Genomic DNA, 24,078 nt, shown 5'->3' on the forward strand with positions numbered 1-24,078 from the left:
TCATGTTCCATCCGTGAAGAATATGTTGGATGAAAGAAGTGACTTTCCTTGATTCACGTGCATTTGGTGCAAGTTGCCGCTGTGAGTTCAAGAAAGATTGTTTTTGTTCCCCCCTGGTACCATCCCAAGTCAGTCATGCATGTGCGAAGTATGCTATGGTTTGACAGGCTCGCAACCTTCATTCCATATGTATCCCTAGCACACCAAGCCACTGATTGAATTGTTCAAGGAGAAGAAGTTCCTTCTTAAGAATCATGACTTATGTTAGGACTTTGATATCCTCGTTGATGGTTCCCCACCGGAACTCGGTAGTGTTTTATTGTAAGACTACCATGTGATCATGTTTTGTCTGGGACAGCGTGTTCACATGTGTGTAGCAGAACCAGCTCATGTTTTGGAGCTTGCTATCGTAGTTCATTTCCCGAGAATCTCGCAACGTCATCTCGTGGATTTGTGTTGCAAACTTTCATTTTTCTTCCTAGACTCGATGAGTCTGGATTATTCTGACACCAACCAGATCTGAATCTCAAGCAGATATGATGGTTGGAACATTTCCCAAGAACTATAATATTGGTCCCTCGATAACTGGTAAAGTGGATGTCGTGGCCAGCACCACCCAGCCGAAAGACCTATTATTGTAGTATCTTGATTGAAGAAGTTAGCCACCTTCCCATAAGGATTTCGTAGGATTTACTCCCTAGTTGTGCCTTATGATTTTTGTGTTCCCAAAGTCCGACCTTACTTGATGTTCTAGATATCAAACCTTAGGAATGGGATACACTAGCACATCAAGGAGAACATTAGAAGCAGAGTGCTAAATGTCTCTCGGTCGATCATCCAGATTTTGTTCCCGTGGCCCCGCTAAGGTGAAATCTGAGAAGGTGTTATCTTCCTTTGCATCTGCATTTTCCACCGGTGTTCATCATGGTAGTATGTTGTGTTGCCAGGATCCTTGTCACGGATATTGGTAATACTTTGATGAATATGGAAGTGCTCAAGTTCCTGAGAGCACGCACAAGTGCTAGGTGTTATCATCGGCACTAACTGGGATTGCTCTCAGTTTCTTCGGTTAGGCTATAACTTTTCAAGCAGTGGACCCACTCTCTACTGTTGAGCTTCTCCCCAGTTACTAAAATCATTCCTTGTGTTGTTTTCAACAAGGTAATCCACATCATCCATTCTAGTATGAGTATGCCATTCCTTCGAACTCCGCCAATCGATTGTTGTGATTTGCCTTAGGCTGATATAGAGAGTCTCAATGATCTCTATATCAAAGGTAATTCTTTTTGCCACTTAAGGTAATAATCTACAAATCACGCTCCTTCAGGATGTCCCGTTGTGGCATCATGGCAACTCAACTCCTCGCTACGTTGACAACCGTTCACCACCCCTTTAAGCGTGGAATTGTTGCCTACCTAGTGAACCCTTGTCATCTGTTCCACTCCATCCTTATAGATGTATGCCTCGTGTCTCAGCTCGGGGGATGCTGCTATGTCTCATCCCATGAGTTGATCCTGAGTTGTTCGGTCTTCAAGGAGATAGATTCTTCCAGAGCTTTCCTTTCCTCTTCTCGTCATGTTAGTTGGAGTTCTCAGAGCAAGACGTCGAGACAAGATGATGATCGAAACAGGGTTCTTATGAAGTGCACCCTGGATCGTGAAGATTATACTAGTTTGCGTTCCCCCTTCATCTTACCCTACGCTTGAATCTCGGGACGAGATTTTTGTTTAGTGGGGGTGAGTTGTCACATCCCTAGTCCTGGTATGCTGAAGGCTAGCCCTTCATGTGTGCATCATGTTTAACTTTCAAATGAATTTGAAATGGGGACTGTTCAAACCCTAGCACCTAATGAATTCTACTAGGTTCAACTAAAAAAATATTTTCAATAAACCCAAAATGCTCCTTAGAAAAGTTCATGATTTTTGTTAAAGGTGAAAACCTCTGCCAAAAATGATGCACATATTTCTAGGCCATTCTGGATTTTTGAATTAAATCTTATTATATTTGACTTTGGGCATTTAAATTCTATAAATAATTAAATGTTCAAATAATGTTGGAACTATTTTTGGGCCACTAAAATAATTCAGCAAGTGTCCATGAATATTTTCAGGATTTTAGGAAATGCCTTGGTATTTTTCCTAAGCTCAAAACAGAGGCAAATAATTAGAAAACAAAAACAAATTAGAAAACAGAAGGAGGGAGTACCTGTTACTTACCTGGCCCAGGAGAGAAGCCAGCCCACCAGGCCCATGCGCCAGTCATCCTCAACCTCGTGCCAGTGGGCACGAGGGCGTGTGGCCACCGCGCGCCGGCACGCGCCCGAGCCACCTCCTGCTTCCGCCGCTTCTGGAGCCAGCCCCGAGCGCCACGCACCCCCCCAGACTCCTCTCACTCTCCCCCCGTCCTCACCCTCTCCCCTGGATCTCTCTCTCTCTCACTCACCGAACGGGTTCGTCGCCGCCGTTCGTCACCACCGCGGCCACCGGCCAGCACTAGACCCATGGACCAGCCCACGAGCTCCGCTGTGCCACCCTCGTCCTCTCCGTCAGCTCACATGGCCGGAAGAGCTCCAACGCACCGTCCACGACCACTTCTTCATCGTCGGCCGCCACGGATCTCCATCGCCGAGTCGCCGCCGTCCAACCTCCCCCGAACTCGCCGTCTGCTCCAATCGACTCCTCGTGAGCTCCTCTTCTCTTCCCCTCACTCCGTGCACTTGATTTCGTTCCCTAGCTAGCTGCCCCGCCGAACCCGAGCTCCGGCCACTGCCATGGACGGTGAGCTTTGTGCTCCCAAGCTCCTCCACCTGCGCTCGTTGCCTCCGACTGTTCCTGGTGACCCCAGCAACCCGTAGAGCCCATCAGCCGCGCCCGCCGTGCCCCGTAACGCCTAAAGCTTGGATTCCCGAACTCCGGCGGCCGCCCGGCTCGCCGCCGCCGCTGCTACACACACCCCCAGCACACCATGCGGCCACCATAGGATGTGCCTCACTGCCAGCGTCCCGTAGCTGCAAACCACGAGCGAAACAATGCTCTGTAGCTCCGTCCCCGAGCATCTCCGGTGAGCCACCGCCGTGCTTTTGGTCGCCGGCGTCGACCGCTGACGTGGCCGTGATTAGGGCCTAAACACACCGCTAACCAACCCCCTGGGCCACTGAAGAATGGGCCTCACGCCCTAATTATTCCCAGTTTAGTTTCTGTTTAGGTTAGTTTAAAACCCAGCGGGACCCACATGCCTGAGTTGACCCGCTGACTTGGCCGTTGACTGGGCCCACACGTCAGCAACCTAACCAGCACCGTGACACTGACCAGTGGGACCCCCTGGTCAGGTTTGACCCGGGGCAGCCCTGTTGACTTTGCTGACGTCATGATGATGTCAGGCTGATGCAGTATTCCTTTTCTGGAATTTAAATAGATCTTAAATGATTTGTTTAATTTAGAAAATATCCAAAACTTTGAAAAATCATAGAAAATAATCTATAGCTCAGAATGAAATAATTTATATATGAAAAAGGATCAGAAAAATCCAATCTATCCATCTGTATCATTTTCATGCATGATAGAACAACTTATGGCTGCTGTTTAGGACAAATCATAGGAATGGCATTTAAATAATCACATGTGGAGTTTGAATTTGAACCTAGGGTTCAAACCAACTCCATTTAACTTGCTGCTAGTTGCATTAGCTCAAACCACAACATATTGCCATGTCACATTCATGCATCATATTGTTGCATTGCATTGATTGTGTTCTCCCTTGTTTGCTGGGATTTGTCCCCTCTCAGTAGACGACATTCCGACGATGAGTTCGATGACACCGATGAAGAGCTATACTATCTTCAGAAGTGCCAGGCAAGCAAACCCCCCTTGTTCATTCCGATACAATCCTACTCTCTCGCTCCTGCTCTCTTTTACTGCATTAGGACAACACCGATTCATCTGTTACTTGCTGCGGTAGCTGAACCCCTTTATCCTCTGCATGACCTGTCATTGCCACAGTAAATAGATGAAACCCACTAGCATGAGTAGGAGTTGTTTGAGCCCTGTTGTGCCTACTCATTCATGCTTGTTTGTCATGCCTGCTACTGCTTAGAGTTGAGTCAGGTCTGATTCATCGGGGATGAATCAGAGGTGTGTGAACATGTCCTATTGTTGAGAGCTAAGTGTGTGAACACGATTTGGTAAAGGTAGCGGTGAGAGGCCATGTAGGAGTACATGGTGGGTTGTCTCATTGCAGCCGTCCTCAGGAACTGAGTTCTGTGTTTGTGATCCATGACCAGTTACTACCACACATTGGGTTCCGGTAACTCGACCCCTCTCGACTTATTAATCAACATGATCTCTGTCCAGGAGTTGCAACTAGTTTCTGGTGTTTGTAGGTAGTGTTAGTAGTCTACCAAGTGGCACCCGGTACAGGTGGGCTTGGGACAGACTAGGCACAATGGCACGGTGTACCAAGTGGCACCCGGATGGTGGGCTTGGGAAACCTTCTCACATCGTTTGGGGCCGTGAGCGACACCCCGGCCGGATCTCCTTGCGGATGGAACCCGAATAGGCGATAAACCTGGACGAGAGACTTGTGTGGTTAGTCAGGTCGTGGCCGACACCCTCGCTGGGCTTCCGCTTGAAGGTTGCCGAGTACATGTCGTGTAAACGGCGGTAAGTGGTGAGAGCGTGTGTGAAGAAGTACACCCCTGCAGGGTTAACATTATCTATTCGAATAGCCGTGTCCGCGGTAAAGGACTTCTGGGTTGCCTGTACAGTTCATAGACAAGTGAAAGTGGATACTCTAAAATACGCAAGATAAGCGTGAGTGCTATGGATGGCGTTCTCGCAGGGAGACGGGAGCGGATCCATAGTGGTGTATTGATATGGTGAATATGTGGACTCGTGTGCGCCACCTCAAAAGAGTTACTTGCAGTCATAGTTCAGGATAGCCACCGAGTCAAAGCTGGCTTGCTGCAGTTAAACCCCACCACCCCCTTTGTTGATAATGATGCATATGTAGTTAGATCTGATGTAAGTCTTGCTGGGTACATTTGTACTCACGTTGCTTAATTTATGTTTTTGCAGAGAGACGTCAGTCTCGCTAGTAGTTCCGCGTGGACTTCGACGTTTAGCTTGTTACCTCAGCTACGATCTTGTGCCCTCGGCAGGATCTGGTAGATAGTCAGGCTTCTCAGCCTTTTCCATTTGTAGATGTCTGTACTCAGACATGTTAAGCTTCCGCTTGTGCTTTGACTTGTATGCTCTGAGTGATGGGTCATGAGACCCATGTTTGTAATATCTCGCTCCTTGGAGCCTATTGAATAAATACTTGAGTTGTAGAGTCATGTTGTGATGCCATGTTGTATTTGCACATATCGAGCATATTGTGTGTATGTTAATGAAATGCTTGGTATGTGTGGGATCTGACTATCTAGTTGTTTATCCTTAGTAGCCTCTCTTACCGGGAAATGTCTCCTAGTGTTTCCACTGAGCCATGGTAGCTTGCTACTGCTGCGGAACACTTAGGCTGGCCGGCATGTGTCCTTCTTCGTTCCTGTGTCTGTCCCCTCGGGGAAATGTCACGCGATGAATTTCGGAGTCCTGTTAGCCTGCTACAGCCCGGTTCACCGGAGTCCTGCTAGCCCAGTTGCTACAGCCCGGATTCACTCGCTGATGACCGACACGTTCGTTGTTGGGTCATGTATGCCTGTCCCTGTAAGTTAGTGCCACTTTAGGTTCACGACTAGCCATGTTAGCCTGGGTTCTTTGTCATATGGATGCTAGAGGCACTATCATATATGTGAGCCAAAAGGCGCAAATGATCCCGGGCCAGGTAAGGTGGCGCCCGTGGGAATACCGTGTGTGAGGCCGCAAAGTGATATGATGTGTTACATGCTAGATCGGTGTGACTCAGGATCGGGGTCCTGACAGCTTTGGTATCAGAGCCAGACTGCTTGTAGGATTACCAAGCCAAACTGGTCGAAGTTGAGTCTAGAAATTCTTTAGTTATATAAGGGAATTGATTGTGGGATGGAACGTAAGACTTTTTTTTTACTCCTTATACCATATGCCCTTCTGATCCGAGTCATCTTATCTTCCTACGGGGTTAAGAAACTAGGCTTTCTCTTCTTTCTATCAGGATCACGTATTACTAATCCGTAGACTTATAAGATTGTTGGATTTAAGTCTCAGCTTAGTTCCTACTACTTCCGTATGTTAACTATTGATGCCGAAACCTTGATATTGTGCTTCTGAGTGGTTATGCCACCATTTTTGTAGCATGTCTCCAATCTTTTGAGCATTTACAGCCGTTATGCTGTCCGAGTCATCCTAGGTTTCTAAACAGTCTGATGCATTTGCAAATCCCTTCCTCCCGTTTCGATGTTCCTTTGGGCCAGATTAACCACACTAATCGGTGAGTTGAGGTACTCTGTTGCCTTGACATATATGTTGGAGATATTATTATGACCCTAGGTGTCTTAGGGGATCATCTAGTAATCTAGCCATGATTTTGTCCTAGTGTGATGATTCTGGCCATTATTCTCGAAAGCATCTCGTGATGCCACTTAGTAGTAGGTATTCTATTCCTGGGTTTTAAAACCAAGATTCACCCTACCTACTTCATGTTGATAGTGTTGCTAGTTCCTTTAGATTATCAGTAACCTTTGCATTAGTCCTCGAGGTCCGTGGTATATCCTTCTTCCAAATACCATGAACCACTTACGGCAGAAGTTTGTTGGATCAAAAGATCACAACAGGAGTGCTCTCGATGGGTTCTCCATTCTATATTGTGACTCTGCCAGTTCAACCTTTCTGCATAGGTTATCCGGAAGAAACATGTTGAGCTTTGCTCGACATACTAATCTATGCATCCACAGCTCAGAAAGATATAAGTTCCTTTGAGTTGTCCCTCTCTTTAGTTGTCTTCTGACCTCGTCTATCAATTGATAGTCAGGACTGGTTATGCATTCATGTTATCAATGCCTATTACTCTTGTGGTCCGTCGAGCCATTCTATTCCGGAATGACTAGGAGAAACAAACTCCAGTACCTCATCCATGTCTAGGATTGGGTCAAAGCAATTGTATTCCGTAGATCAAAATGACAATCCAGCTTCTGCTCTGCTCTACCTTGAAGTATTACCTTCTTTATGTCAAGAGTATCATGGGAATTGCACACCCTCTTATGAATTCTTGATATAGTGATACTTCTCGCCATCATTTTCATTTCTCGGTTTCCGTGTTGTTGCAACCGGAATGCTGACAGGTGAACTATGATGTGTGAAATCAATACTCCTGGCAACTTTGTTGTTTGGTAGTTAAAGGACAATAATTCTATTTTTAGCGTGTTGATTATTGAATCATCATTCTAAGATTGATCGTGCTACCTAGTCCATTCTACTGGTGCACTCCTTGATCGATGAGTTAGGATTATTTCAATCCTTCGCTCTATTGATCATATCGTCTTGCCTGAAAAGCAAGATTGTTCTCGAGCTTAGTAACATATCGGTGGTTCGTGATTTTCCGAATATCTTCTCGAAAGTATTACCAGGTTGTCCCCTGACTGTTATGTTGAGCTCGTGATCAAGTTGGTTTCCTATAAACCACCCTTTCTCCAAGAATCTGTGTTGGATACCCTGAGCTAGCTGGTTAAGCTGAACAGCAACTTGGAGAGTTGGAAGATAAAAGCTTGCCTAACTTAGTTCATTTTCCAAAAGGGATATCTTGTGTTTGTGTGAGTTGAAGAAAGATGATATCTTCAGCGATTGGTCCCTGTGATCAGTTATTGGACCTATTGCCTTATAAAATCTTTGATTTGAGTATGGGCTATTGTCGAATCAAATCAGAACCAACGATGTTCGTAATGTTGTCTTACTCGTGGTTGATCCCTCGAGCATACATCATTGCATCTTTTGGGTCTGACCAATACTATCACCGTGTTCACATGATGGCGGAAGTCCAGTGATATGGAAATTTCGATGAGTTGTTGTTGAGCCCATCAGCAGCATCTTGTCTCCCCCATGATCCATGTGGAACATTTAAGCTAGCATTGGAAACTTTGTAAGCAATGCCTTCGTGTTCCGTTCATGAAGCTTATGCTTGGATGGAAGAAGTGACTTCCTCGAATTCATGTGCTTTAGGTGTTAGTTGCCGCCATGAATTTGAGAAAGGTTTGTTTTGCTTCCTTCAGAATCATCCCAAGTCAGTCATGCATATGTGCGAAGTATCCTGTGGTCTGGAGACTTGCAACCTTCATTCTATATGTATCCCTAGCACACCAAGCCACTGATTGATCTGTTCAAGGAGAAGGAGTTCCTTCATAACAACTAGTCATGACTTATGTTAGGACTTCGCTATCCTCGATGAATGGTTCCCAACCTGAACTCGGTAGTGTTTTATTATAAGACTACTATGTGTTCATGCTTGTCTCGGACAACACGTTCACATGTTGTAGTAGAACCAGCTCATGTTTTGGAGCTTGCTATCGTAGTTCACTCCCCGAGAATCTCGCAACGTCGTCTCGTCGGTTTGTGTTGCAAACTTTCTTTTCCAGACATGCTGTCTGAAATGTTCCGTTACCAACCAGATCTGAATCTCAGGTAGATATGATGGTTGGAGCTATTCCAATATCTATGATGTAGGTCCCGACAAGGTTGATGTTCTGGCCGACACACCTAGCCGGAAGATCTATCATTGTAGTATCTTGATTGAGCTATTTGACCATCTTCTCCATGAGGATTTCGTGTGACTTATTCCACAAGTTGTTCCTTATGGATTTTTGTGCTTCCGAAGTCCGACCTTTACTTGATGGCCATGTTGATGTTTTAATCATTGACCATGGTACCTAGTACATCAAGGAGAACATTAGAAGCGGAGTGCTAAATGTCTCTCGGTCGATCATCCAGATTTTGTTTCCTTGGCATTGCTAGGGTGAAATCTGAGAAAATGTTGTCTTCCTTTCCATCTGCATCGTCCATCACTATCCATCATGGTAGTATGTTGTGTTGCCAGGATCCTTGACACGAATGTTGGTAAAACCTTGATGAATATGGAAATGCTCAAGTTCTTGAGAGCACGCGCAAGCGCTAGGTGTTATCATCGGCACTAACTGGGTTTGCTCTCAGCTTCCTCGGTTATGTTACAACTTCTCAAATAGTGGACTCACTCTCTACTATTGAGCTTCTCCTCAGTTACCAAAATCATCCCTTGTGTTGTTTTCAACAAGGTAATCCACATCATCCATTCTAATCCGGGTATGCCATTCTACCGAACCCCTCCAAGCGATTGCTTGAGAATTGCCTTAGGCTGGTATAAAGAGTTTCAATGATCTCTGAATCAAAGGTAATTCTTTTTGCCACTTAAGGGGATATATCTACGAGTCACCATCCCTAAGGTGTCTCGTTGTGGTATCATGGCAACTCAACTCCTCGCTACGTTGACAACCATTCACCACCTTCTTGAGCGTGAAATTGTTGTCCACCTAGTGAACCTTCGTCATCCGTTTCTTTCCACCCCTCTTGATGTGTATTTTGTGTCTCAACCTGAGAGTTGGTTCTATGTCTCATTCCGTGAGTTGCTCGATCTTCGAGAAGATCGATTCTTCTAGAGTTTTTCCTTTCTTCTCGTTGTCAGGTTGGATGGAGTTCTCAGAGCAAGACTTCAAGACAAAGATGAGGATCAAATCAACGCTCTTATGAAGTGCACCCTGGATTGTGAAGATTATACTAGTTTGCGTTCCCCCTTCATCTTACCCTACGCTTGAATCTTGGGACGAGATTTTTACTTAGTGGGGGTGAGTTGTCACATCCCTAGTCCTGGTATGCTGAAGGCTAGCCCTTCATGTGTGCATCATGTTTAACTTTCAAATGAATTTGAAATGGGGACTGTTCAAACCCTAGCACCTAATGAATTCTACTAGGTTCAACTAAAAAAATATTTTCAATAAACCCAAAATGCTCCTTAGAAAAGTTCATGATTTTTGTTAAAGGTGAAAACCTCTGCCAAAAATGATGCACATATTTCTAGGACATTCTGGATTTTTGAATTAAATCTTATTATATTTGACTTTGGGCATTTAAATTCTATAAATAATTAAATGTTCAAATAATGTTGGAACTATTTTTGGGCCACTGAAATAATTCAGCAAGTGTCCATGAATATTTTCAGGATTTTAGGAAATGCCTTGGTATTTTTCCTAAGCTCAAAATAGAGGCAAATAATTAGAAAACAAAAACAAATTAGAAAACAGAAGGAGGGAGTACCTGTTACTTACCTGGCCCAGGAGAGAAGCCAGCCCACCAGGCCCATGCGCCAGTCATCCTCAACCTCGTGCCAGTGGGCACAAGGGCGTGTGGCCACCGCGCACCGGCACGCGCCCGAGCCACCTCCTACTTCCGCCGCTTCTCGAGCCAGCCCCGAGCGCCACACACTCCCCCTCGCCCCCCAGACTCCTCTCACTCTCCCCCGTCCTCACCCTCTCCCCTGGATCTCTCTCTCTCTCTCTCACTCACCGAACGGGTTCATCGCCGCCGTTCGTCACCACCGCGGCCACCGGCCAGCACTAGACCCATGGACCATCCCACGAGCTCCGCTGTGCCACCCTCGTCCTCTCCGTCAGCTCACATGGCCGGAAGAGCTCCAACGCGCCATCCACGACCACTTCTTCATCGTCGGCCGCCGCGGATCTCCATCGCCGACTCGCCGCCGTCCGACCTTCCCCGAACTCGCCGTCTGCTCCAATCGACTCCTCGTGAGCTCCTCTTCTCTTCCCCTCACTCCGTGCACTTGATTTCGTTCCCTAGCTAGCTGCCCCACCGAACCCGAGCTCCGGCCGCCGCCATGGACGGTGAGCTTCGTGCTCCCGAGCTCCTCCACCTGCGCTCGTTGCCTCCGAGTGTTCCTGGTGACCCCAGCAACCCGTAGAGCCCATCAGCCGCGCCCGCCGTGCCCCGTAACGCCTAAAGCTTGGATTCCCGAACTCCGGCGGCCGCCCGGCTCGCCGCTGTCGCTGCTACACACACCCCCAGCACACCACGCGGCCACCACCAGATGCGCCTCACTGCCAGCGTCCCGTAGCTGCAAACCACGAGCGAAACGATGCTCCGTAGCTCCGTCCCCGAGCATCTCCGGTGAGCCACCGCCGTGCTTTTGGTCGCCGGCGTCGACCGCTAACGTGGCCGTGATTAGGGCCTAAACACACCGCTAACCAACCCCCTGGGCCACTGACGAATGGGCCCCGCGTCCTAATTATTCCCAGTTTAGTTTCTGTTTAGGTTAGTTTAAAACCCAACGGGACCCACATGCCTGAGTTGACCCGCTGACTTGGCCGTTGACTGGGCCCACACGTCAGCGACCTAACCAGCACCGTGACACTGACCAGTGGGACCCCCTGGTCAGGTTTGACCTGGGGCAGCCCTGTTGACTCTGCTGACGTCATGATGATGTCAGGCTGACGCAACATTCCTTTTCTGGAATTTAAATAGATCTTAAATGATTTGTTTAATTTAGAAAATATCCAAAACTTTGAAAAATCATAGAAAATAATCTATAGCTCAGAATGAAATAATTTATATATGAAAAAGGATCAGAAAAATCCAATCTATCCATCTGTATCATTTTCATGCATGACAGAACAACTTATGGCTGCTGTTTAGGACAAATCATAGGAATGGCATTTAAATAATCACATGTGGAGTTTGAATTTGAACCTAGGGTTCAAACCAACTCCATTTAACTTGCTGCTAGTTGCATTAGCTCAAAACACAACATATTGCCATGTCACATTCATGCATCATATTGTTACATTGCATTGATTGTGTTCTCCCTTGTTTGCTGGGATTTGTCCCCTCTCAGTAGACGACATTCCGACGATGAGTTCGATGACACCGATGAAGAGCTATACTATCTTCAGAAGTGCCAGGCAAGCAAACCCCCCTTGTTCATTCCAATACAATCCTACTCTCTCGCTCCTGCTCTCTTTTACTGCATTAGGACAACACCGATTCATCTGTTACTTGCTGCGGTAGCTGAACCCCTTTATCCTCTGCATGACCTGTCATTGCCACAGTAAATAGATGAAACCCACTAGCATGAGTAGGAGTTGTTTGAGCCCTGTTGTGCCTACTCATTCATGCTTGTTTGTCATGCCTGCTACTGCTTAGAGTTGAGTCAGGTCTGATTCATCGAGGATGAATCAGAGGTGTGTGAACATGTCCTATTGATGAGAGCTAAGTGTGTGAACACGATTTGGTAAAGGTAGCGGTGAGAGTCCATGTAGGAGTACATGGTGGGTTGTCTCATTGCAGTCATCCTTAGAAACTGAGTTCTGAGTTTGTGATCCATGACCAGTTACTACCACACATTGGGTTCCGGTAACTCGACATGATCTCTGTCCAGGAGTTGCAACTAGTTTCTGGTGTTTGTAGGTAGTGTTAGTAGTCTACCAAGTGGCACCCGGTACAGGTGGGCTTGGGACAGACTAGGCACAGTGGCACGGTGTACCAAGTGGCACCCGAATGGTGGGCTTGGGAACCCTGCTCACATCGTTTGGGGCCGTGAGCGACACCCCGGCCGGATCTCCTTGCGGATGGAACCCGAATAGGCGATAAACCTGGACGAGAGACTTGTGTGGTTAGTCAGGTCGTGGCCGACACCCTCGCTGGGCTTCCGCTTGAAGGTTGCCGAGTACATGTCGTGTAAACGGCGGTAAGTGGTGAGAGCGTGTGTGAAGAAGTACACCCCTGCAGGGTTAACATTATCTATTCGAATAGCCGTGTCCGCAGTAAAGGACTTCTGGGTTGCCTGTACAGTTCATAGACAAGTGAAAGTGGATACTCTAAAATACGCAAGATAAGCGTGAGTGCTATGGATGGCGTTCTCGCAGGGAGACGGGAGCGGATCCATAGTGGTGTATTGATATGGTGAATATGTGGACTCGTGTGCGCCACCTCAAAAGAGTTACTTGCAGTCGTAGTTCAGGATAGCCACCGAGTCAAAGCTGACTTGCTGCAGTTAAACCCCACCATCCCCTTTGTTGATAATGATGCATATATAGTTAGATCTGATGTAAGTCTTGCTGGGTACATTTGTACTCACGTTGCTTAATTTATGTTTTTGCAGAGAGACGTCAGTCTCGCTAGTAGTTCCGCGTGGACTTCAACGTTTAGCTTGTTACCTCAGCTACGATCTTGTGCCCTCGCCAGGATCTAGTAGATAGTCAGGCTTCTCAGCCTTTTCCATTTGTAGATGTCTGTACTCAGACATGTTAAGCTTCCGCTTGTGCTTTGACTTGTATGCTCTGAGTGATGGGTCATGAGACCCATGTTTGTAATATCTCGCTCCTTGGAGCCTATTGAATAAATACTTGAGTCGTAGAGTCATGTTGTGATGCCATGTTGTATTTGCACATATCGAGCATATTGTGTGTATGTTAATGAAATGCTTGGTATGTGTGGGATCTGACTATCTAGTTGTTTATCCTTAGTAGCCTCTCTTACCGGGAAATGTCTCCTAGTGTTTCTACTGAGCCATGGTAGCTTGCTACTGCTGCGGAACACTTAGGCTGGCCGGCATGTGTCCTTCTTCGTTCCTGTGTCTGTCCCCTCGGGGAAATGTCACGCGATGAATTTCAGAGTCCTGTTAGCCCGCTACAGCCCGGTTCACCGGAGTCCTGCTAGCCCAGTTGCTACAGCCCGGATTCACTCGCTGATGACCGACACGTTCGTTGTTGGGTCATGTATGCCTGTCCCTGTAAGTTAGTGCCACTTTGGATTCACGACTAGCCATGTCAGTCCGGATTCTTTGTCATATGGATGCTAGCGGCACTATCATATACGTGAGCCAAAAGACGCAAACGGTCCCGGGCCAGGTAAGGTGGCACCTGTGGGAATACCGTGCGTGAGGCCGCAAAGTGATATGATGTGTTACATGCTAGATCGATGTGACTCAGGATCGGGGTCCTGACAGGATCAAATCAGAAGCTAGGGATGTGACAAAGAGGCACGGCCGCACCTCTCACGAAAGCAAAATCGTGCCTCTCGGATAGGAAAAAAAAGAAAATACTTTTTTTCCGTTTTCGTGAGTCACGGTCGTGCCTCTTGCGAAGAAAAAGAAAAAAAGAAAACTCGTTTTTGTTCATTTCCGAGTGCCTCTCGCGGAAGCAAATCCGTGCATCTCGCGGAATGAAAAAGAAAAAAGAAAATATGTTTTCCCGTTTTTGAGAGGCACAACCGTACCTCTCGCGGAAGCAAATTCGTGCCTCTCGCAGAACCAAAACCGTTCCTCTTGCGGTATGGAAAAAAATAAAAACATGATTTTTTTCGTTTCCGAGAGGCACGGTGCCTGTCTCGGTAGGAAAAAGGAAACACGGTTTTTGCGCAAAAAAAAATTTGAAAAAAAATTGTCCACAAGTTAAGAAAGACCGATGGGAAACCGAAAAGCCAAAAAAAACATCTAAAAAGCCAAAAACGCGTGTGAAGAAATAAAAAAAATTGAAGTGAGCGCACAGAGTGTGACACGTGACGGCTAAGAACGCGCCAAGTCAGGCCACCCAAATTGAACCTTGGAAGGTTGTTTGGCCCCACGTGACAAGAGCTCAATCTTCGAAAATGCCAAATGAAGGACGAGGTCTATGGAGGCTGATTTTCGGAAAAAAAAATCTAAATTCATATTTTGCATTTCATTTTAATGGTACACATATACCCAGAGATATGATGTACATGTGTGTAAATTTTCACTATGAAGTACTCCCTCCGTCCGAAAATACTTGTCATCAAGATGAAGAAAAGGAATGTATCAAGACGTATTTTAGTTTTAGATACATCCTATTTTATCCATTTTGATGACAAGTATTTTCGGACGGAGGGAGTACGTCAAAGGCGAGCTACACAAAAAAAAAAATTGTGGCTTTTCAGCACATGGCATATTCATTCTCCAAGCCCATGGATTTGGTTTCATTTGTGCAGCTCTCAATTCAATGACGCACCCGAGCTGAAAATAGTTTAGAAAAAAATCCAAAAAGTCTGAAACTTTCTCGGAACAAGTATTGTCTAGTGTGTTACTCCCACGACAGTGCATAGGAGCTCACGGGTGTCATGCACCCTATATGAACAGTAAAAGTTTAAAAAATACTAGAAAAAAATAAAATAAAAATTGTATTTTTGAAGTATCAAACCTGGTCGTTCATTCTACCAGCATACGAAGTTTCGCGAAGTAATGACATCTGTGGTATTTTTAGTGAAGAAAATATAGTCCAACCTACTTCAATCAAACAACTTTTTATATAATCGAAATTTTTGTCTTTGGTGAGAATACCACGGATGTCATTCCTTCACGAAACTTCATGTGGGAGTAGAATGGTCGACCATGTTTGATACCCTAAAATCCCAGATTTTTTTTAATTTTTCCTAGTATCTTCTTTGATTTTACTATTCATATAGGGTGCATGGCACCCGAGAGCTCCTAATTCGTGTCCATTACTCCTGTGTAAAGTTTCGCGACAAAATGACTTTCATGGTATTCAGAACAAATAAAAACAAAACCAATACTATATTTATTTATTTATTAGGGAAAAACCAATACTATATTAAGCTTACTATTCATGCAGTTTATACTTGCAATTTTGTCTTTTTTGCCAACAATACCTTTCTTTTGCGAAAAGACCCAAGTTCGAAAATCCGCACCAATTACGTACGTGTATATATATTTTTTAGAATTCCGGCCTCCGCCCTACTCTCGATTCTCTTATTATTTTGGAAGCACCCGAACAACATAGTATTGTCAATGGCGTGAGTCCAAACGTGGTGGGGGTGTTGCAGCCCGTAGTTAATAAGAGTGTCCTATGCAGGAGCATCGGGGTTCAAAGAGTTGCTTGTCCGGTGACTTACCCTCCAAGTGTAATGCTTTCATTCGGTAGTCTGTTTCCTGATCTTTTTTTAGGTGTTCAAGGCAGGCCGCTTAGAGCATCTCCAACGCAAGACGCTTAAGGAGAAAAAAAAAAGCTAAATATGCTAAAATAAAACAATCACCATTGATGTTACTGCAACGCTGAGAAATTGTCTTCAGAAACACAAATATGGAGGTTTCCTTCCTTGTTTTATTTTTATTTTATTTTATTGAGGGAGAGGTTTCCTTCCTTGTTAACGAAACGTTTCGCATCTCTCCTGCGTGTTTAAGGGGGAAAAAACACAAATGTGTAGCCTATATTGGTCACGAAGACCAAAATTATGTATATGGAATGTGCTGCCCGGGGAAGGTGCACCATTTCCTGTGGCGTTTTGGACATACGAGTAATAGTTAGCCATCCTTTGTACAGAAATATTGAACCCCGAGGAGTAGAAGTGGACACCAGACGTGCCGTTTGCTGCAGCTGTCTTGAGGACGGTGTCCATCTGTTCTTCAGGTGCAAGAATGTGGAAGCACTATGGCGTGCAGCGGGGCTACAGGACAAAAGATGCAAGCTGCTGCAACTACAGACTCCCCTGGAGGTGTTCTGAGGGAATGAACTACTCCCTCTGTCCCATAATATAAGATCAAGTACTTACGACGATGGTGGTCTGAACGTAACAGGATCAGGCATGGTGACCGCTGTGCAGCACCGGCAGCATTGGCCGGCCAGACCAATGCCCAAGTGACTGAATGGCAAGAGTTTGAGCATGAGCAGAGTCATTTTTCACCACTGATTGCCTCCCACTACATCAAGCCATTGCTTCAAGCAATTTCGATCGAGCTCAACTGGGAGTCATGTTCCGGGGAACAAAATACCTTCTCCAAATGGGTTTCATAGATTATAAAGTTTGATCACTGTCCCCGTGCATGTAATGTTCCAGCGCATTGGCTGGCGAGTCATGGTGTTAGGGTGTTGGGTGAACCAGACTGTGTAGCTTACGGATCTACCACTGGATGTGATGCGTGATGCGGCCCGCGATGTTGCCACGGTCACTAGTTCTAGTTAATGGAACGCAAGGTGTTCCATGTAAACAAAAAAGGATCAAAATTATGTATGTATATACCTAAACAGAGTATGCCAGTATAATATCACCGATAGTTTTTTTTTTCTTTCATATACAAATATTGCCGCTGATTACCTGGCGGGCTTCGTCCTTGAAAGAAAAATAATCGAAGGCACACATGAGTACCTGACAGGCTTCATTCTGGAAAAAAATGAAATCTGTGAGGTATTCGCATGCTAAGTTGATGTAATGTTGATTAACGCCTTCATTCTCCAGGCTTCCTTTTCAAGGCAAATACTGTACTGGCATGTCAATTCTGAAGAATTCACCCGATCAAGTTGATGAACGCAATTTCCAGAATTTAATCTTAACTGATCTTCTAAATTGTACTCCCTCCGTTCCAAAATAAGTGTCGCAGTTTTGAACTATATCATTTACTCATGGCCAAAATTAACCCATCGCTGCATTCTAGTTATTTCAGAGGCTTCTCATTGTCAGATGATGAAGAGGTTGCCCCTAGCAGAGAGGACAGAGATGGACGCAGCAAAAGATACAAGGAGGGTCCAAGCAAAGGCACAACTGCCAGTGGCAGAACCCAGCTGTTTTTCCTGCAAACGGAATGAGAAAATAAAGAGCAATTATAATATTACGACGTAGGCAAGCTATAAGAGATGCCACATTATATTTTTGCCTAGTTGGAGAAGGGAGAAGATAAGCGGGCTGTAGATTTAGAACCAGTTGTAGCACGGACATACAGTAGCGTATAAGTATGACTACCTATTGTATGAGTGGGCTATTAGGTTGGCTATAAGTGACGTGACAACTCCATATAGCTGAGTGTTCGTGGCTATACTATTTAACCTTGCTCTAACGGGGCATCTGTATATATGTTTGCATCAAGCAAGGTGAAGTTACTCCCTTTTTGTTTACATTATTAAGGTCATAAGCATTGGGACTAGCACTCTTACCATCGTCTTGATGTCATATCATTGTAGACCCAAAACGGCGAGAAGGTCGAGAGCAAAGTAAAATCAATACACGTGACATGGATCTGACAGATGACATGAAACAACAGGAAATTAGTTCGGCCTTTAAACTTTTCTGCTTTTAAAAACAGAGAATGGTAATTAGTTCAGCTCTCAAAACTTTCATGCTTTCTAAAGCAACAGATATGCATATACCATTTCAATATATGGCAACCATATCAAATATGGTTATGATAAAATCTAGAAAACAGGTCATTCAGAAGCTTGGAATTGTGAAAAACAGAGTAAAAGCCTGATTTCCACACATGTCCATTTGTGCATTAAACTAGTATTTCATGCAACTTCTTAATGTACCAACACCATTCCATGTGTGCACTAACAGAATAATGGTGATGCACTAATAATAGTCTGAAGCTTTTAGGAAGTCAGTTGCAACAATTTTGCAAGTGTCCCCCACACAAAAATACCAATTTTGCAAGTGTCACTTGACAATGTTGAGCAAGCATAAAGGTGTAGAAACATGAAAGTTGCATGTGATTCTCAAAACAATACTCCTTCCGTCCCAAAATAAGTGTCTCAACTTGGTACTAACTTTAGTACAACTTTGTACCAAGTTGAGACACTTATTTTGGGACGGAGGGAGTAGTTGCTTGTGCGCCGCATACAACTTATTATGTAATATGCCATGGTAAAAAATTGTACTCTATTTTGCCAAGGATAGAATAAAGCAGAACTTACAAACTTGCTCTCTCTAAAGTATTGGAAAAACTCCCGCCAATCATCACCGCCAGCTTTGCCTGCAAATATAATCAGTCCAAGGCCCACAGCAAAAATTACCTGCAACATGATTGGAACAGAATCTTCTCAATGATTTATAAAGTTGACCAGGGTTTGATGATACATTACTGATGTTGCGTGCTACTTAAATCAAGAGTATGAGAATGTAAAGACACTAAAACTAGAACATACTCCTGCAGTTAATTTAGATTCGAGAAATTTTAATGGCCATTGTCCAATTTCATCTTCATCAATGGCAGGTGGAGGAGGTTTCCACAGAACAAAGTAAGGAATCAACGCATATGCTCCTCCAATGCATGAAAGCACCAGGAATGGCCAGACTGGAATCTTGCTTTTTGAACTGCAATAGCAAATTGCTGTGACATAAATAATACAGTGACTTAATTCTAAAAGAAGACAACAATACAGATGGTTAACATCACATATTTATGTTTGTTTTGACATGCAGATCGAGAAATGCATTAACAAGAATACTGCTAGTGTAAAATAATTAACTTTTCAAAAAGGAGGATATCACCCCCAGCCTCTGCATCAATTGATGGACACAACCATATATTATTGATTATTTCTTGAAGCCAGACAAAGCGTAACATCGATGCCGAACAAATCAGTTTAGAAAAAAAGGGGGAAACCCAAGGCTAGCCAAAATGGATATGCCTCGTGGCAGGTTCTCCACAATTCTATCACTAACCTATGACAACAGACCGAATTAAACGAGAAAAATGCTACTCCTAGACAAACAAGGGATCAACGTACATGCGTCGATATTGACGAGTTGAACCAAAGGTCAAAAAAGGGATTTTCATCTTCGAAGTCTAACTTTGATCCAACACCTTCAACAAGGGCACGACGCTCGCACACCGACATTGCATGATCTAGCCGAAAAGGGAAGACTGAGGGTTTTCACCTGGAGTACACGTATTCTTGCACCGAATCCATCACTGCCATCATCCGCTCTACCGGCTGACGACATCTTGCTAGCCAGATCCTGGCGTGAGAGAGCCCCAAGCCCACCCACACCACTAGAGAAGAAGCCAGATGCAGATTCCACGTCGTCATATGCTTCTGGTGCCTGCTGCACCTCCTTTGATCCCCATCAATAGGGATGAAAGGGACCCTTGGACGTAAGCTGATCTTCCAGCCAGGCCGTTGTTGCAGTCACTTTGCAAGTCGTCGTCGTTGCAGCTACCTCGTGAATCCAACAACCACCTCACCGAGGCCTTCACCCCGTCGTCCTCCAACATGACCCCCATCGGCATGGTCAGGCCCCTAGGCAGGGCCACGACGCCCCCTCCAGCACACGCCCGGGCCATTAGAGTTAGATCCGCGCCTCCGCACACTATATCTGGCTACTCCCCGAGGGATGATGGCGCCAATGACCATGCATGCCTGGAGCACCGTGAAGCCCTTGGGGACGAACACCTCGAGCATGAGTTCCGGGTTGCGTGGAGCGCGGCAGCTCCACGTGTCCCCCACCCACTGGCTCTCTAGGTGACAGCCCGACGAGGTCGCACCACCAGCGCATAGATACGCGTGTATTTTACGAACTACTCTTTACCATGGCTCACTATCTACCCAGCTCGTTAAGGGAATGCTTTCAGGATAAGCTAACCTTTTTCCAAGGAACAAGAGCTTCCAAGTTTTTGAGTTTTTTTCCAGCCCTATGTTTACGTTCAAATCCAAAGAGAAGTGGAAGATCATTACATGAACATATGAGGAGCATTAGTACAGTGCATTTGATAAAGTTTTGTAGACAACCATTTTAGTTCAGCAACATAACTTATTTCTATAATTTAAAAACAGATGTGTGAGCTAAACCATACATTAAGAAAATGCTTAAATCAATGATTACTCTAAACATTAAACATGGTATGGTTCTCTGCTGAAACCATAGAGATAGAAAAGGGGAAGATTGTGACTAGAAATTTGCTGATCCATTTACCTTCTTCCAGTAGGAAGAAGCAACATGCTGTACACCAGTGGCCAGATTCCCATTATGTACCACAGAGACACAAGAACATTGTTCATTCGAAAGCCATCGTCGACTTTAAGATTTAAAAGCTTCTGCAAGAAATATGTGTCCCTGTACTGCAACCAAAAGCAATTTAGAATTAGTAAGTGACTATCAGATGCAGCAATACTATTCACATAAAGTGCCTTGTGTTACTGTAAATCCTGTTACGGATTACGGGTTAGATTAGTTTTACCGTCTCTGAGTTCATTTCTAAACTAGACTAGGGAGCGAGTAGTTGTGACACCCCTAATTTGATTGCATGCTTGAATTTATGGAATTTATACCTATAAGTTGGCATACATCCTTAACACTTGCCCCGCCAAGGTGATTTGATCAATTCCCAATTCTCAACCATAAATCCGGAACCCATAAATCTTGATAATTCAAACCCCACCTACAAGAATATGCCCCTTTTAATTATTTGGGAAATTACCAATTGCTTCCACTTACAAAGCAGCTATGTTTTATGCTCCCCCAGAAATCTCAACAAAACTACGTTTTGGATCAATGCCATCACACCTAAGCACACAGAGGATTCTGGTTTGAGGTACTCCCTCCGTTCCGAATTACTTGTCGCAGGTATGGATGTATCTAGATGTATTTTAGTTTTAGATACATCCATTTCTGTGACGAGTAATTTGGAACGGAGGGAGTAGTAGCCAAGTCTCGTTCAAATGTATAGGAAGCTCAGAGAGGGGTGAAGTCACCTCGATTTGGATGGCTCGTGCACCTGCTCGTGTCATTGGTCCATTTGGTGAGTCCATGATGATGTCCATGGGATGCTCCGCATCAATAATGGTTTTAGCGTCTAGAGTCACAAACTCGTGATAATAGCCTAGCGAATCAAGGTACCGTTGTTCACTACAAGGACGTCTTCACGGATCAAAAACTCTACCGGTGGTGTGGTAAAATGTGTGGCTCATCTCACCCATGAAACAGTTTTCCCCCTTTTAGGAAGTGAGAACCGTGAAATCTTTTATCAACACCAATGCCCCAATCATCTCTGTTATCAGTGCTGACCGTTGCCATGATTGGATTATGCCAAGAAAAAATACAAGCGTCTCCCCAGGTAACAGCCAATCCAACCCAGATGGCTGCCTATTCTATGGAACAACATCACCAGGGAAAAGACAGCATGGATAAACAGCATAATGATGCGCTAGCTTCTATTATCTCTTTGTATGACACTTTTGGATTAATCAGGATTCCATTTTTGCGGGATATTAATCAGGATTCTAACAGGTAAGGATGTGAGACTGTCTGCTAGCATTGCCACTGGTACTGAAACAACGACCTAAATTCACCGAAATGCATAGCAATTGACAGTTCAATGGTCGATAAATTCCTACGGAGTAAGAAAGGGGTGAGAATATGCAGGACCGTACATACTGGCGTCTGGTTTGGCGCGAGCTGGAGGACATAGTACATGAGCCCCGCCCATATCCCGAACAGCAGCACCGATGTTATCCAGTCGCTGAGCTGCCCGCCGCCGCCGCCGCCGCCGCCACCACCGCCAATCTTGGGGACGGTCGCCGTTGCTAGGTCGTTCTTGATCTCTCTGTCCTGCTCCGCGGCATCGGCGCCCGGCCGGGAGGAATCCCGGCAGATTTGGGCCCAGCCCCGGCGCGGCGCTGCTGCTCCTCCTCCCCGCCCGGGCAGGAAGGTGGAGAGAGAGGCGTTGGTTTGGGGGACGGCGGGGATTCGGCGCCGTGGTTTGCGGAATGCGGGGAGGGGAGCGTGGCCGCAGGTCAGCATGAGGGAGGAGGAGAGCATGGTGGTGAGGTGAGCTCCGACGAGGAGCCAGTGGGAGGAGTTGGGTAGAGGATATATTCCAGGTTTGTGTTCTTTGGATTTGGATTATGTATCGAGCGGTTCGGATGGACGCATGTCGATGGACTTCCAGAATTTGTCCCTCCACAAAGGGAGCTCCCATACTTTTTTTTAGCGGTAAATCAAAACTTTATTAAGGAGTCTCAAGGTTTAAACTTTAAAGTGTTGTTCAACGCTGATCTGGATTTTGATTTGCTGGTGCTTCGCTTCTTTCCTTAGTGTTCGTCTCGGTGGCGCTGACGGTCGATGGCGTCTTCAGATTTGGTTGTTTGCACGGACCCTGGAGGAGTTATTTATCATATTTTTTGTGGGGGTTATTTCTGCAATGTTTTCTAGACATCTGTCATGTTTTGGTCTTTTTGGTAGTCTCCGCATGTGTGTGTGCAATTGTATTCTGTTTTATTGATTAATACAATGTGTGTGGTAAAAAAAAAGGTTTACAAAAAGTCAGGAATGATAGGGGGTCATGGAAACCCAGCCACAAGTGGCGACCAAAGTCTAACGAACTAGAAATTTTTGCTTAGTTATGAGCTTCCCAATTCAGAACGACCCTAGAAAATGAAATCACAGCTAGAAAACTCTCCTGCCCTGGCTGCAATTCTCTTTATGATGCTAGAGTATCTTTCTTCAGTACCTGTTCGGATTTCTAAAATCACCATCTTGCAGTCACATCTGATGATCTTGTCCAGCGGAAGATCCAGCGCACGCGAAAGGGCTTTTCGACATGCAAGGGCTTCTAATGTTGTTGGATCAACGATACCCGGGGAATACCATTGCCGAAGACCCCAAAAACACGGCATTATGATCTTATACGACACTTATGGCACCAGCAAACCCCAGCTGGCCCTCACACGCACGAACTATGGGTATTACCAGGCCGGGATGCCCAGGCACGCGGGAGGCCACGACCTTGGTTTTTTCACGTTTTTTGTTTTCGTTCTTTTCCTTTCTTTTATTTTACTTTTGTTTGTACTTTCAAATATTCTAAATAAAAAATTGCAAAAAACTCTTGACATAAAATTATTTGAAAAAATGGTAACCAAGCATTTAAAAAAATATAAAATGTATATAAAGAAACTGTTTCTCATGTATATAAAAAATATATAATGTGTGTGAAAAAGTTGATCATGTATTTAGATAATATTAATCAAGCATTTAAAAATTGTTAAACAAGTATTTAAAATATTAATCAAGCATTTAAAATTGTAAAATGTTTACAAAAAAATGTTGACCATGTGTAAAAAAAGTTATTGTTGTATTTTAAAAATGTTAATGAAGCATTTGAAAATGTTAAAATATGTATAAAAAAATGTTGACCATGTTTAAAAAAATGGTAATCAAGCATTTAAAAAAATATTAATCAAGCATATAAAAATGTTGCAAATATGTATAGAAAAAAATATTAAACATGTACTAAAAAAAGTGAAACTTGTATCTAAACAATGTTAAACGTGTATTAGAACAAAAAACCATTAAAACCAAAATAAACAAAGAAAAAATGAAAACAAAAAAGGAA

At 44.7% G+C, this 24,078-nt stretch overlaps 1 protein-coding gene across 1 annotated transcript; it reads right to left on the reverse strand.

Moving 5' to 3' along the window:
• Positions 1-16,969: 16,969 nt before the first annotated feature.
• On the reverse strand, positions 16,970-22,595 carry LOC123136421 (uncharacterized). The gene is made up of 6 exons (XM_044555778.1): positions 22,122-22,595; positions 20,661-20,806; positions 18,890-19,058; positions 18,659-18,757; positions 17,903-17,985; positions 16,970-17,542 (listed from the first exon to the last, which is right to left on the reverse strand). The coding sequence occupies exons 1-6, from the start codon at positions 22,503-22,505 to the stop codon at positions 17,407-17,409; spliced, it is 1,017 nt and encodes a 338-aa protein (XP_044411713.1). The 5' UTR covers positions 22,506-22,595; the 3' UTR covers positions 16,970-17,406.
• Positions 22,596-24,078: the final 1,483 nt, after the last annotated feature.

This window comes from Triticum aestivum, chromosome 6B (assembly GCF_018294505.1).
Source record: "Triticum aestivum cultivar Chinese Spring chromosome 6B, IWGSC CS RefSeq v2.1, whole genome shotgun sequence".
NCBI lineage: Eukaryota > Viridiplantae > Streptophyta > Magnoliopsida > Poales > Poaceae > Triticum > Triticum aestivum.

Bases quoted from the DNA above. Each gene is read 5' to 3' on its own strand.
- LOC123136421 (XM_044555778.1), bottom strand. From the start codon at position 22,505: ATGCTCTCCTCCTCCCTCATGCTGACCTGCGGCCACGCTCCCCTCCCC. The intron at 20,807-22,121 runs GTATGTACGGTC...TTTTGGTTGCAG, and splicing joins TCGCGCCAAACCAGACGCCA to TACAGGGACACATATTTCTT. The intron at 18,758-18,889 runs GTATGTTCTAGT...ATCATGTTGCAG, and splicing joins AATCTAAATTAACTGCAGGA to GTAATTTTTGCTGTGGGCCT.